This window comes from Haemorhous mexicanus, chromosome 2 (genome assembly GCF_027477595.1).
Source record: "Haemorhous mexicanus isolate bHaeMex1 chromosome 2, bHaeMex1.pri, whole genome shotgun sequence".
NCBI classification, from domain to species: domain Eukaryota; kingdom Metazoa; phylum Chordata; class Aves; order Passeriformes; family Fringillidae; genus Haemorhous; species Haemorhous mexicanus.
In genome coordinates this window covers 38,314,425-38,329,121 of record NC_082342.1, presented here as the reverse complement: position 1 = coordinate 38,329,121, position 14,697 = coordinate 38,314,425, and the positions used below count along the sequence as shown (strand labels likewise).

Genomic DNA, 14,697 nt, shown 5'->3' with positions numbered 1-14,697 from the left:
GAGAAAGAGAGAAAAAGAGAAAGAGAGAAAGAAAGAGAGAAAGAGAGAAAGAGAGAAAGAGAGAAAGAGAGAAAGAGAGAAAGAGAGAAAGAGAGAAAGAAGAGAAGAGAAAGAAAGAAAGAAAGAAAGAAAGAAAGAAAGAAAGAAAGAAAGAAAGAAAGAAAGAAAGAAAGAAAGAAAGAAGGAAAGAGAGAGGAGTCTTCACTCTCCAGCTTCTGATGTATTTCCAGGCAAGATTTATTGCATTTCTCTCACCTTCTCAATTCTGATCTCATCTGAGGCTCCACTTTCTACTGTTTAGTTAGAGCTGCACAGAGAAGCACAGTGGTTTTCTCCCCCCGAACTCTGCTGAAAGCATAGGATCGTGTCCCATCTGCTCTTCTCCATGTCCAGCACCCTCCTTCTCTGTTTTTATGGGCCAGCAATTTCAGCGACCTTTTAAATTTTCCTCGTCTGGCTACCTTAGAGTTACAATTTTTGCCTCTGGTAAGCTGCTCTTTATGCTCTGAGGAGCTGGACATTCTAGAGGCAAATTCTCCTCTCTCTGGAAAACAAGAACCACTGTGGGGGTATGAGATGTATCATGCCTTTTTCTGCCAGGAACTTTAGAGAGGCAGCTAAGCCAAAAGAAAGGGATATCAAAGCATATTTGGAGCAGAAAAAAAATTATGCTCTTGAAGAGGTGTCTTGCACACTCTGCCTTTTACAGTAGGAACCAACAAGATTTATGACTCACATGAATAATTCGAAACAATACCTGTTAAGCCTAGAACCATAGGCAAAGACTTATGTTTCAATCCAAACATGTTTTAATTCCGATACAAGATCTGCTTCCCATGTGATAGTAGCTTTTATGGCAGATTTGCAAACTTTGAGACTGAAATAATTTCACAGAATGACATCTTAAGAGCCATTTCTCCTCAATTCCATCAGAATTCCTCAAAACTAGTTTAATGAATAAAACTAGTTTAAGAGGTAAATGACACCTAATGAAAAGGACACATGGACTTACTGGAGCCTTAATGGACATGACAACTCTTTTATTCAGATCACTAAATAGCTACCAGCTTCTTCAAGTACCAACCTGAACTGGAGCTGATTCAGCAACTGCAAGGGGATCAAAGGAATTTTGTCATATTACTAAATGGGAAAGTCAAGATGTACTTTTTGCATATTGAGCCAACTGGTATTACCTGTGAAAAATACCTGTTGCAGTACTATACTAGCTAATAACACAAGCCAGTGTCTATCAGCTAATTTAAAAATAAATATAAATAATGTTTTTCATCCATTTTATACATAAAACATGCATCAAATACAATTGTTAGTAAGAGCATTCATTATTGTTAAAATGGAGAGCTCATAATTAGCTCTTAAATTCAAATCTAGTTGCTACTTTAAAATTTTTTTCCTTCTGTGTGGTAGCTCAAACCCCCTTATATTCCTGCCACCACCTAATTTCATGGATCTCACTACAGTGTCATCTTTTCAAGCATTCACACATTCCTTCTCCTTTGCAGTTCGTGCTCTCTTTCTACTCTGAATTGGTAAAATATCAAACTGTCCCTCCTCCCTCCTACAGCTTTTATTCACACACGACTGTTACTTCCATTCACTTTCCTGCCTTTCTGAAATATCCCTCTTTCTCTCTAATTCTGTTTTCAGCATTTGTATTTTCTTGTCTCCTGCTCTCATCCTGGGTCATTTAGACATGCCCCTTTTAGTAGCATTTATTCCATATACCTTGGTGTCCATATACCTCTAAAAGATATTTTTCCTTATTCAGTAACTGTTTCCTAAATTAACTCTCACATTTGCAAGCAAAAGTGAATGGATACAACCAAGCCAACGTTGTTCAGTTTTACTTATAATGCCACAGGGGTTTTGCTTCACATTTGAATTTCAAAGGACAGTATAAGCAGAAATAATGATTGAAACTCTCTTGCTTCTGAAATGAGGTAAAGGTTTCCATTTTAACAAGTTCCTTATACCTCAAAGATGATAAGAACTTCATTTCAGCTGAAGCCAACAAGAAATAGGTACTCAGGAACTCAAATAAAAAGGCAAAACAATTTTAGAGGCTGCCTAGAGACAGAAGTGACCCTGAGCACTGAGTTAGAGATTAATTTAAAAACTGAAATCCTTGCTTTGAGCTCTGCTTGATAGGTGTTTTCATACTTCCACATCCAGAGTAGGGCTCTGAGGCTGTGAGAGGTGAGATGGCCATTGGCTTGTGCCACGGCACCTCCATGCTGAACTCAACCCAGTGACCACGAGGCAACGTGTCAATGGCTGAAGGGTAGACTGTCTTACTGGAATGATGTGAGTAAATGTTCAGTGCTCACATTTCATATTAAAACTCCCTGAATCACAGCATTCATAATATATTTCTGGTTCTACAGATGAAGATTATGACATAGACACTTTTAATAAACAAAGTGCCATACTTTCATATAAACCACATTTTTTTATAACCAGTGGAAAGGAAATAGCTCTTGTATTCTCTAAGTGATTTTCCTTTTGTTCCCATTCTGGTGGCTTGCTTGTTCAGATTCAGGGTATATCTAATTTGTTTTTTCAAAAAGATCTCAGAAAACTCCTTGCACAAACTATTGCAGATATCCCTTCAATACCCTATTTAATGGATGGCCAATTTCTATTACCTTGCAGTTTGTGTCACGTGATAATTTTTTTAATCACTCAAAACTGACGAGCAGAATGATTCCTGGAGACTAGTTAGTTTGAGCACAAGGCAAAAGTCCAGCCTGGGGCAGAGCTCTGTATGAATAAAGCTCAGGGATTTTAGCCATTGTGTCCAGCAGCTTGGCTTTCACTTTTTCACTGTTAGCCTGGCAGTGTAGCAACACTGAGGGGTGAAAAGCTCATTACAAATCTTCAGTGTATCAGATGTGATATAATTCTGCTTGACAGTGTTACACCAAAATTTGCCAAGTCAGAGTGCTTGAACTGAATGTGCACTCCTCCTTAAACTATAAGGAGCTGAAGAGCAAGCAGTCTGGCATGAGACCATTTTTACTCACCGAGGCAATAGTAAAATGAAGATTTTAGAGGCAACTGATGATTTAATCACAACAGAAATATAGAGCCTCTAGTCTAGGCCAATTTACTAGCTGTGTATGACACAGAACTGACAGGTCTGATAGCTAACACCCTTAGGGAAAAAAAAGATATACCTTATTCAAGAGAATTGTTGGTATAATTTATTAGCTTCTGATCATGTGCTTGAAATGTGAGAGCTAAGTTAGGAAACAGTTACTGCATCAAGACAATTCCACTGTATGTTACAGATTGCAGAAAGATGTGGGTGAGGAGTTGTGGTGAGGAGAGAGAAATCCAGCTGGAAGACAAATTCCTAAATTAATGAGATGAAATTATGCAGCAGTATATGCAGCATTCCTGAATATGCTGTTGGTAATTTTTTTCCCTTGGAATCTCTATTAAGGTTGTATTTTTGAAAGTAATCTATTTATTTTGAAGTCCTAAAGTGGCAAGTCTATGAGCTTCTCTGGCAATACAATCACTTGCTCTGATTACAAAATAAATGCCTCATATTTTGAGTCTGGGTATGTCTAAGTTCTACTTCCAGCCATCAGACTAGATGTATTTACCAACAACACTGAAAAACAGTTTGCTACCAGCTCACTTCCCCAAGACTGATTATTTCCAGATGGAAGTGTTAACATGTATGCAATCCATACGAAATTAAAATGAATTTTTACTATCAAGGGGGATGCTAGGGTTTTTCTCCCAGGAGTTCTAAACTTCACAGTCTCATGGGAAAAGAGACTTTGTTCCAGTCTTTGCACCCAGCTTCTCTTTACCAGGTTCCCAGTTGCCTTCTGTACCTTTAAATCTCTCTTCTTGTACAGGGAAATTGCATGGGTGTCTCAGTTTTGTGAAATGTTTTTGGCTCATCATGATGACAGTGAGTACTGAACATATGTCTGCATGCATTGTGAGGGGTGAAACTGAGTTTATCTGGAAAAGGCAGAGCACTGTGCACCCAGATGATCCCATATAGACATAAACCCTCATTCCCAAATCCCAGAATTCCCAGTGTTGTCAGCAATATCTGAACTTATATTAAACAGCTCTTTTGCCCTGGATCTTTCCATTATTTCTCTCCATGACAACATCTTTGCTTTTTTCTGCTTTTCTCCATGTTTTTTTTTTTGGAGGCTTATGATATGCTACTCTATGAAGATGTTGATAGGCAGATTACAGGGCCTGCAAGTTTGCAGTAAAATTAAATTTATGACTTCTTCTCTGTGACTAATGCTCTTTCAGGAGGAAAATGATATTTTGCAATTTATTCTTGAAAAATTAATCAGGAGTAGTACTCCTCCTTCTGCTGTTTTCTAAGTATCTGCAAATAGATTAACTGCTTCTCCCAGAAGTTTTCCCTGAAAATTGGGCAACCTATACTCCCAAATATTCCTTCAGTTCTTGAATAAAATTATGAATGGCCTGCATTGAATAGTTCCTGAAGTATATGAGAATCAACTTCATCTGTTTACAACATATAACTCGTCTAAGTTCTAATCTGATTTTGCCGAAGTCCACTTCAAGGATTTTTCCTGTTTCTTCATAACTGCCCTAATCGGATAATTGTGGATCCATGTCTTTTTAAAGACAAAACAACAAAAAATCACTAAAGGTTTGAACTCTCACTTTTAAAAAATCTTATTTCCAACTCATTGGGAATATAATTTCTTGCTTGGCTTTCTATTTATATCAAACATAACATTTTCTTGATGCCTTTTCTAAGTCTTGAAAGTACAGCTCATTTTACACTTTGCCCTTCTGAATTTCCCCCTGGATTTTACCTAACATGTATAAATTTTTAAGATTTGGGCTGTTATTACCACAGTGACTAATTCAGCTTTCACTTTTTCTATGTTGATTACTTGAGTTCCACACCTGTGACTGCACAGCAAACTAGTCTTGAAGTTCATGTTACTTCCTCATTACCTTTTGGCACAAAATCATAAAAATTGCCTCTACACGGTATGGTTACTCAAGGGCAAGTTGTCTTTCTCCTTAGAAATGTTTAGTGGATTAATCTGCTTCATTCTACCATTTTTTGGCTATTCTTCCTTACTGCTGAAAATAAAATCTAGAATTATCTGACTTACACTTATTTTTCTATATTCTCCACCAAAAACAGATTCATGAATGTTTGGCCAGTTTGGATGGGATTTATTTCAGTAAAGGGAGGTTATGCTAAATTCTGTATAATATGTGAAAAGAAATGGAAATTTTTACAGGAAAATGGTCATCTGACCCATGTAAAATGCCTGCTTCAGAGCAAGGTAAGTTATCTACTTGTCCTTCTAGTTGGTGTCATCCCATTAACATACCACAATACCTGTGCTCTCAGCTCCTTTCCTCTCCAGAGGTTTTCTTTTCACAGATCTGTCACATATATCACCTACAATCAAGTATTGATCCTTTGGATATATTCAGCAACACATTCTTGCTTGATTATCAAACTAATTCTACTTCAGAAAAGTCCAGTCAGGTGCACTGATTTACCCCTTTAAATCACTGCTCTGATTATATACTATAAATAAATCAATGCTCTGATTATACACCAAGCAGTGCTCTATGCATTGATACAAAGCAGGTTTACACAGTTAACATACTGACTAAGCAGGATTAAAGTTAAAAACATGACAGAAGTCTATAGACAATTGCAGCTAAAGGCCACAGAAACTGATAGACTGTCCCTTGCCTGAGGACAGTCATGCAGCACTCACACCACCACGAGGAAGAAAGCATCCTAAGGATATGGTCAGTGCCTCTGCAAACAATTCCTGTAGGGCAAAGGGATTATCTGTTACAGTCCTGACACTACTACACAAAAGGGACAAACTGGTGATCCAAGAAGAAAAGATACCAGGCCCTATAGAGATGTTTCAAACATTTTCTGAGACAGCTGTGTTTTGGAAAAAAGAAAATCTGAGAAGGAAAACCAAATGGTATTTGCCATTTATCTTAGTTTTGTAACTAGGTAACAAAATGCACTATTTGCCCTGAGCAGTTTTACTGCTTTTATCAGGAACAAAATAACCATTTTAAATTAGAAAGCTGAAAGCTTCACTGTACCAAAGGAAGGGAAGTCAGTCTGAAGGTCAAATACAACTGCAGCAAATACAGAGCATAAATGTTTGCTGTAAGTAAGCACAGAGTTCTCACATCCTATCCTGCTCTACATGGACATTTTTTGAGCAGAAATTGAAGAAGGCTCTGTTTTTTCAAAAGCATATTGTATTTTTGGCTACAGGTGTGAGTGAGAGGGTGGGTAGGAGTTGTGTGGGAGGAACCAAGTACAAAGAAATGTTTAAACTGTTCATAAAGAATAGCAAATGTCTCACAAAAAAAACAACAGCTGAACGATGCACGGACACAAGATGAAATCTGATTAATATAAGATCCCTCTGCATAGAAGATCCTTGTATCAAACACCAGAGACAGGACTGAAGTGAGATGCTCAAATACTGGTGTTGCAAACTAGGTTTATATACTGCCATGTACCAGTGACATAAAACCCCACAGAGTATCTCCACCAGCTCCTGCCCAACCCGTAGTTGTTTAATTCTCAGAAAGCAGCATGGGAAAAAAGATAGTGTCTTTCCCCATATAGGAGTACATCCTGATACTACACCAGATCAACAGAAAAATCACACAGAATGCTTTGGTTAACTTCATTCACCTGATTCAGGTTAGATGAGAGGGGAAATGGAAGTATTACGAGAGTACTACATGTCTCTTTGCAGTGCAGCCTGTTCTTTTTCCACTCTTTCCCGCTGCTGTTGAGCAATCACCCTTCAGAAAAGTTTTATTCCCTTAAAGTAACCTGTGGATGCATTGCCTGGGAGCAGTCATCTTGCTCCAGAGCAAGCAGTCTACTTTTCCCCTTGATTCTACTTTCAGGCTCCAAGTCACGCTGCATCCAGCCATTGTGAACACAAAGCATTTCTACAGGAGAATGAAATAAAACTGATACTGCCTTTATGGTTCACGATTTTATGTTACTTTTATTTGTGACTCAGGAAGCATGATAGCTGAAAAAGCAAATATATATCAAAGGGGCAAAGTGACATGAAATGTGAGATGCAGTTTAAGACACCTAAATATAGATACGAATGCATGTGGTGCTTAAGTTTAAAAGTCAATACAGGTACTATAGCTTAGGGAGAAATTCAGCCTGCTCTATACAGCCCACAGTTGGCCAGCTCAATGTCCTCTCACTTCCTTTGACATTAATGGCAACCAGACACCCAGCAAACATGTAATGTCTGCTTTTAAGTACCTTAATCTGAGCTTTAACCTTGCACAAAGACATAAAATTCAGTAACTTCCAAAGTTAAGATTCAAATGCAAATACTTGCTGTTGACTCCTTATGCCTATTAATTCACCGTGTTCCTCCCATTTGCACACAACTCGATGCAGCCTTACAGAAAATGATGAAGCTGTTTGAAAAGAATTGTCATCCTAGGAATTCAAGGAGCAATATGCACTAACTATTTCTGTGAAACTGCAAATATGATATTTGCTGCTGAACTTGCATGTGTAACTAATTCTCTCTGTTTTAGGTCCTGTACCTATTGAAAGAGTCACCCACTTGGCACTGAAAATGCTTTGAAGCATTCAGGCTGGTCACCTAAAAGAAAGACTTACGTTTTATCAAGATTTTTTTTTTAATTGTAATGCAAAAAACGATGTGGCAATTTTTCTTTGAAAAGGACTGTATTGCTTCTCCTGCCTCCCCAGGACTTTACCTTAAAAATTGCAATGTATTTACTGTGTACATATTTCCAAAAATTATAGGACTGCTTTCTGTCAGGGTATATGCACAATGGGTGGCTATTTTATGCATATGACTCATGGAAAAAATTTGTTCTAATGCAGGTGGTTTTGACTAACCAACACTGGTTTCCCATTGCTATTTTAATAGGAAAATATCCCTTAGCATTGGGAGTGGAACTTAAAATTGCAAGAATGGCATCAGGGAACATTACATTTTATTTTTATTGAAGACTGCATTCTCCTAACAGATGGAGAATTTGGGGTTAGATCTGAGTTCCAGCAGCCTCTAAACCTGGCCCAGCCTTCTAAAATGATTTTAAACAAATCATTTAACACACTGGCACCTCATTTCTGCCACTCTACAAGGAAAATGATTTTTCCATGGATATTCTGAACTGTTTCCTTTGGCCTATTAAGTATCTAAGATGAAAATTAATCTGAGTGTGCACATGTAGTAAATCAAGCATTAATGTCTATTAGAATTCAAAAAGCTACTTGATCATAGTTACGATATACTCAGTTTGAGGAAAATACTACAGGGGAGGATACATTCTAGTACAGTGATGAACTTGCATTGGTGATGTGTGTGTTACTTCATTTTAAAGACATTCAGAAATGAGAAAAAAAATTAGTTGGGTGGTGACTCTAAGGAATATAATGAATTATAGCCAGAAGAAATCAGAATTTTAAGAAAACATTATAAGGGAGGAACCCCAGTCTTCTCATAAGCAGAACACAAAAATTCATTATTGGGCTATTTGAAATGTTTTACTGTCCAACACAGAAGATTTTCCATGATTTTTCAATTGACCTTCAAGGTTCAGATAGGATTCATTTGTTTTCTCTTCACAGGAGCATTGGGAATATCAGCCTCTTTCTGAGATATTTTTCAAGCATTTCCAATTAACTAAAACAAGGAAAAACCTGTTAGCCCCTCTTTTTCTGAAGTTTAAGCCAAAGGCAAAACGCTGCTATTACTAATCCTGGGCCGCCACCTGGTGGCATTTTGGAAAAATAAATTCAAATTTCACTCGTCAATGGGGCCAAGGCTGCAGCACCGTCCTTCCCAGTGCTCCCGGAGGGCTGTAGGGCTGGAGATTGTGGGATTTGTCCAAGCCTTGTCGGCTGACTCTGGGACGATGTACACACCCCCAATGTGTCTCCCCAAGACAGTGCCTGCAAAGGAAAAGGCTTGCTGGGTCTCACTGGTGGATTTGCAATCTATTTTAGGTATTTTTGTAGGTACATTCCCAAAGGTGAGAACACACAGCTCTCAACCAGACAACATTGCCATATTTACAGCCCAGGAATGAATTTGGAGAGAGTCTGTGATCCTCACTGTCCACCTGGGAGACTGAGGCTTAGGGAAATGATGCACCCTGCCTATGGTCACGCAGGAGGACACCAGCTAAATTGATTAAATTGATTAAATTAAATCATAGAACAGTCTGGGTGGGAAATGGTCACCTTTAAAGGTCACCAAGTCCAACTCCCCTACAATGGGCAGGGACAACAATGAAAGGAGTAGCATTCTGAAAGATAATAAATATTAGAGGGATTGGCCAAAAAGCAGGTCACACCACATTGTAAAGGCAGTAAAATATCACAATAGAAGAACTCTTGTAGCTTCATTCTAATTCTGCAATACCAATCTCATAAGAAATTAAATTCCAATCTCTAAATCACTTACTATGCTTCCTGTCTGTAAGAAATTTAAGCAAGCTTCATCTGATTACAAATAGCAGCTTTGAGGGGACTATTTGTTCTTGTTAATCAGATTTGTCATGTTTTGAGAAACAAATGGGAAAAGTATTTCTGTGGGGAAATAAGTGTTTCTGAAGGATGAAAAAAGAAGGAACAAACATAGAGAAACAGACATTTTTTTCTGCAGTCCTTATAAACGAAGGTGTCTGGGACCCTTCACTAGACAATGGTACAAGATTAATGAGCTCTGTGCATGAAATTGTTTTTTTCTGATATGGCAAAATGGATCCATAATAGTTATTTGTGACTAAATAAATAACAAGGGCCTGACTGGGTGATTGCCTGGGGATATGTATGCAGTCTAATTTAGTAATAATTTCCATCCCTGTCTGCTCAATGAACAAATAAACAACTCTTGCATGACAAGTAAGTGCTGATGCAACACTAGTAATGTTAATTAGACCTTATGGAAAATGTCACTACAAAACAGAAAAATGAGAGTTAAAAATTTTACCACGGCTGTAGCATACAGTTATAAATATATCCTGCTTAAAAAGAAAAGAAAATGGACCTTTAAATTTGTATTTTAACTTCTGGATTTTTGAATACAATGTACTGTGAAAGGCTTTGATCTCATTAGTCTCTGTTAGGCAACCCTATTTTGCTGCATCTAACCAAAGAAAAATAAATTATGTAAGTGTCCTGAAGAAACTTCTGTTTCTGTTCTTTGGCTTCCTTGTCTGTGTTCTTCTTGACACAGGCCTTTTACTTCCTTATCTCTTCATAAGGATAACTTTATAAGAATCCACTTGGATTTTCTTGCAATTCCCTAGGAACTTTCTACTTGGACAGCTCTTTAAGGCATTGTTGGGAGGAAAGGGTTAAAAGCAGTGCAGAGGAGGATGTGAGATTCCAAGAGACCTTGCAGGTGGGAATGCTGAGGCCTGGAGAGTATCAGTGTGGGAATATAGCCCATGTATTATGCCCACTCTGTCTATCCTCTGTCTGTTTTGAGAAGCAGAATTTCTGCTTAGACATAGCGTAGGTGTCTGAGGGACTTGGAGGCACTCCCAGGGACATGCCTGTGCTCCCTGCTTTGGGAGAGAGAAATCAGAGCTCAGAGATCATAAGAAGCACAGAGATCACATCATGGTGGTAAGCTCCATGTGTGTGGGCCCTCAATCAGTGAGTGCAAAGAACAGCCCTGCCACCCCTCAGGGTGGGCTGAGCCTGATGGTTCCTGCCTTCCCACTCCTGCGTCTCTGCCCAGGTGTGGCTTTGGGATCCTCTGGTTAGCCAGGTAATTAATTAAATTTACTCTTTGCATTTCAGATGTAGTCATGTGGTTGTTCTGCCCGCCTGCCTGTGTGGACTCCCAACAGCACCAAACACCCTTTACTTGCTCTTGCTCATTTTTTCTTACAGCACTTTTAAGGAACAGGTCTAGATAAAACACACTGTTGTGATCCTCACAATGTCAGGTTACTGCCTCCCTTGGGTGATAACTTGACCAGATTTTCTAAATATCGCAAAACACCCTCAGCCACCTCTTTACAACTTTTTACAAAATTTTGACAGCTGTAAGGTAAATTCACTTTTCATAGAATAGGCCAAGACAACCCTCAGCAATGTAGGAAAACCATATCCAGCTTTCTTATGAATTTAAACATTGACCAGGAAAGTGTTGCATAAACACATTACAAACCATCCAGGCTGAAGCCATCTTGATCCTCAGCTCTGACTAAATTACAGCCAGGGATGCAGGATTGACAGGGAAAGAAGGCACAACAGTGGGAAGCAGTGTGATACTGCAGCCTAGTGCATCCATCATTTCTTTGGGAAAAATAATTCCTGCATTTCAACTCTTTGCCTTAAGGCTATTGTGCTCCACATGAAACAGTCACATCTGAATCAATTTGGGATTGTTTCTTTTTTTTTTTCTCCTGTAAGGAATGTGAATAATGTCAACGGATATTTAACTACATTTTCAAGGCTTTCATTGTTATTCAAATTTCTTTATGTTCAGATTATTTCAGTCAGATGTTTGAATACTTGACAGAGCCTAAAACACAAATGTTCTCGTTTTAAAATGTGTGACATCAATATTTACATGAATGAAAAATTAAAAAGATGTTTTTGAGTCTAAAGTTTGCAAAATATAACCTCAGGCTAAAAAGCATTTCATCCAATAAAATTTGAAAAGAATTTCAGAGGGATCATCAAATTCATCAGAGCAGAGAGATAATGAACATAACCTAATTAACCTCCTTGTTGTAGCGAGCTATTTGCTAAGCACTTGAGTGCACACTAGATGGCAGCCTGAGCATAGATGATTTCATCCTACTGCTGCTTCTCCTCTAAGAAAAGGTGAAATTGAGAAATATCCTTGGACTCGGGTGTGCGTTTTGGGAAAAATGGAACTGGATGATGGGCCAAAATATGGGATGCTTAGGTCTGCAATGTTCTTAGGTTTTCCTGGAGCGTCACTGTGGTGTAGGTAGCTTTAAGTAGAGAAAAGTCTCATTCCCACCTAAATGCAAGTAACAGCAATAAGAAATGCTCTAAAACCCAAAGGCCAAAAACCCCAAAATATTCAGGAATAAACCGTTTGCAGCTCAGACTTCACAACATGGAAATGAGAAACAATTCTTAGTGTGCCCCTTGAGTATAGACACAGAACAGGATGAAGAAGCTGGTCAGGACAGCCCAACAGAACACTTACAGACAAGATTTGATCTCCTCGCTGCAGTTCTCCGCTGAGATCCGCTGGCCCACCTGCGAGGATGAAAGACACGAAAATGCCTTCCCCGTCTTCACCTCCCACAATGTTGAAACCAAGTCCTGTGGAGCCCTTGTGCAGGATGATTTTTCGAGGCTCTCTGTACAGAAACAAAATCATGATGTTTAGGCACTCTTACTGCATATGCATTTTTCATAGCACCTTAAGCATACTACGTTTTGCCTAAGAGACAATGGTCTGCTATTGCCTAAAGAAACCACGTAACAGGTGACAAAGCTGTTAACTGGTGAACAGATAAAGCAGGAACCAGCCAGCATTATTTTTTTTCCCTCATGGCTGAATTCAAACATCTCTATTAATTTCACCCCATTGGAGTCATCCTCACTATGTTAAGTGACAAATTTATTAAAAGGAAAAACAAAACACTGAATATACTTAATAATCTAATTTATAGCAACACTATATATCCAGATATCCAATCTTTATATCATACTTTTTTATTTTAAATTCTAGTCTTGCTTTTGCAACAAATGAACAAAGAAAAAACTTACAAATGCAAGCAAATCAATGGCAGTTGTGATCCTGACAGATTTGGAGCAAATAACATTTACATGATCAAGCTAATCCAGCAGAATCTCATTAAAAACTTTGGTTTGACACTATCAGGATCTTGCATTTGTTAAGTCACATTGCAGCTTTATCAATGAAGCAGCCCAAGGGGTACGTGCTTTTCCCACGCTCTTTAAAAACTATTAATTGTGATAGAAATCAATAAATAATAACAGGTATATCTCACACAGCTCTTTTCATCTGTAAATTGAAAATATGACCCAGAAGATGTAAACATAACATGCAATTTACTGATGGGAATACTTATTTCCAGAAAGAGGTAACTTTCCTAAGCAACCAAAGTAGCATCCTTGAGAAAGGGTCCCAAATATTCTTGTTCCCAGTCTCTACATACAAGGCCTCAGAGCTGGCTCTCCCTTGGATACACAAGCACACACAACCACATATACACACACACACTCCATGTTTAGTGGTACTTACCCCATTTCAAATCCCACTAAAATTTAATTATTAGAAAAAATGCAAATGCTGTTCAGTTATGATGTATAGATTTTAAGCTCAGGCCTGCAAGTCTCCCAAACACATACATATAGGCGTCTGTGATTCCTCCCAGAGAAATAAGATGCTCTACTCATTCTTTAAGTTTACAAAAAAAAAAAGTTGCTAACAACAAAACCACACAATTCTACGGAATGCTTCTTGTATAAAAGATTCAATATTTCCTCCATATTATAGCACAGTTCTGCATCACACAAATGGATCTTTCATTTCCGTTTTGTTTTTAAAGAACAGAGAAAAAAGGAGAAGAACTTATTAAATTGAGTGATGCCTTATTTGACACAAGTTTAATCTTATGGATACATGGAGACTTTATCTTGACAAGATACCTCTGAAATCACAGGCAGTTGTTATCTTTGCTCAGTGCTAATATTCAAATGGTATCCCCAACTTGATTATGATGTTAAAGTAACATCTCAGCTTTTTGAAATGGAAGTTTCATATATTTGAAAGAGAAGACTAAAGCAAAGTATTAGCCTACTTCATATGGTCCTTCATCTCTTGAATTTTTTAATGTTGTAAAGTCAGAAAACGGTTAAAAATACAGCTGTGAGCAAAAGATATATTGTATTGAATTCGTGTATTTTTGAAGTATTTTTAAGAATCATAAAATGAAGGTAAAGGGTTTTTTTTTCTTTTTGCATCACTGCTGTTGATTTGCCTTGTAGCAACTCCTTTAACACCTTGTTAAATATGTGCAGAGTAGACATAATGTGATCCAGAATCTAAGAAGTCTAAACAGGTTTTTAATTAGAAGTGTGGCCTGGGGGTTGGAGCAGAACTAGGACAGTGAACTGAAAGCATGGTTTCTCTTCTCTGCTTAGCCCATGCACTGCTGAGTGTTCTTGGCAACTCATTTGTTCTCCCAGCTTCAGTTTCCTCATCCCCAAAATGATATGGTGACACTTGTCATCTTCAAGTCCTACTCATCAGAAAGACTTTGCAAGAGTTGAGCAGCTGCCATTTATTATTTACCAGAATACTGAGGAAAAAGAGGCAGCAAATTCAAACCAATGTATTTGCATGCTCTACTGGTGAGAAATCAGAAGAGATCTTGCTCAAAATAAAAATGAGTATTTTCACATATGACAGGCGGCTTGGATCAAATTATTTGAAAGCCAGGGCCATGGACAAAACTAGGTCAATACAACTGGGTATCTACTGAATAGTAAGCTGTGCAGCTCAACAAAATGTTGGCCCAGTTATTAATCCCTGTCTCTGATCAAGTCAGCAGATTTATGCCTAAAGTGCTGCCAGTGCTGTTTTATAATTTTGGCCTTTTGACAGCAAA

General features: G+C 38.1%; 1 protein-coding gene across 10 annotated transcripts in view; it reads right to left on the bottom strand.

Annotated features, from left to right (window-relative positions):
* Nucleotides 1–14,697, bottom strand: part of DLG2 (discs large MAGUK scaffold protein 2) — an 831,288-nt gene that overhangs the window by 203,104 nt on the left and 613,487 nt on the right. For all 10 annotated transcript variants that reach the window (XM_059838484.1, XM_059838487.1, XM_059838482.1 and 7 more), the window contains one exon: nt 12,261–12,417. In XM_059838484.1, the coding sequence (XP_059694467.1) occupies nt 12,261–12,417 (157 nt within the window). The remainder of the gene's footprint in view (nt 1–12,260; nt 12,418–14,697) is intronic.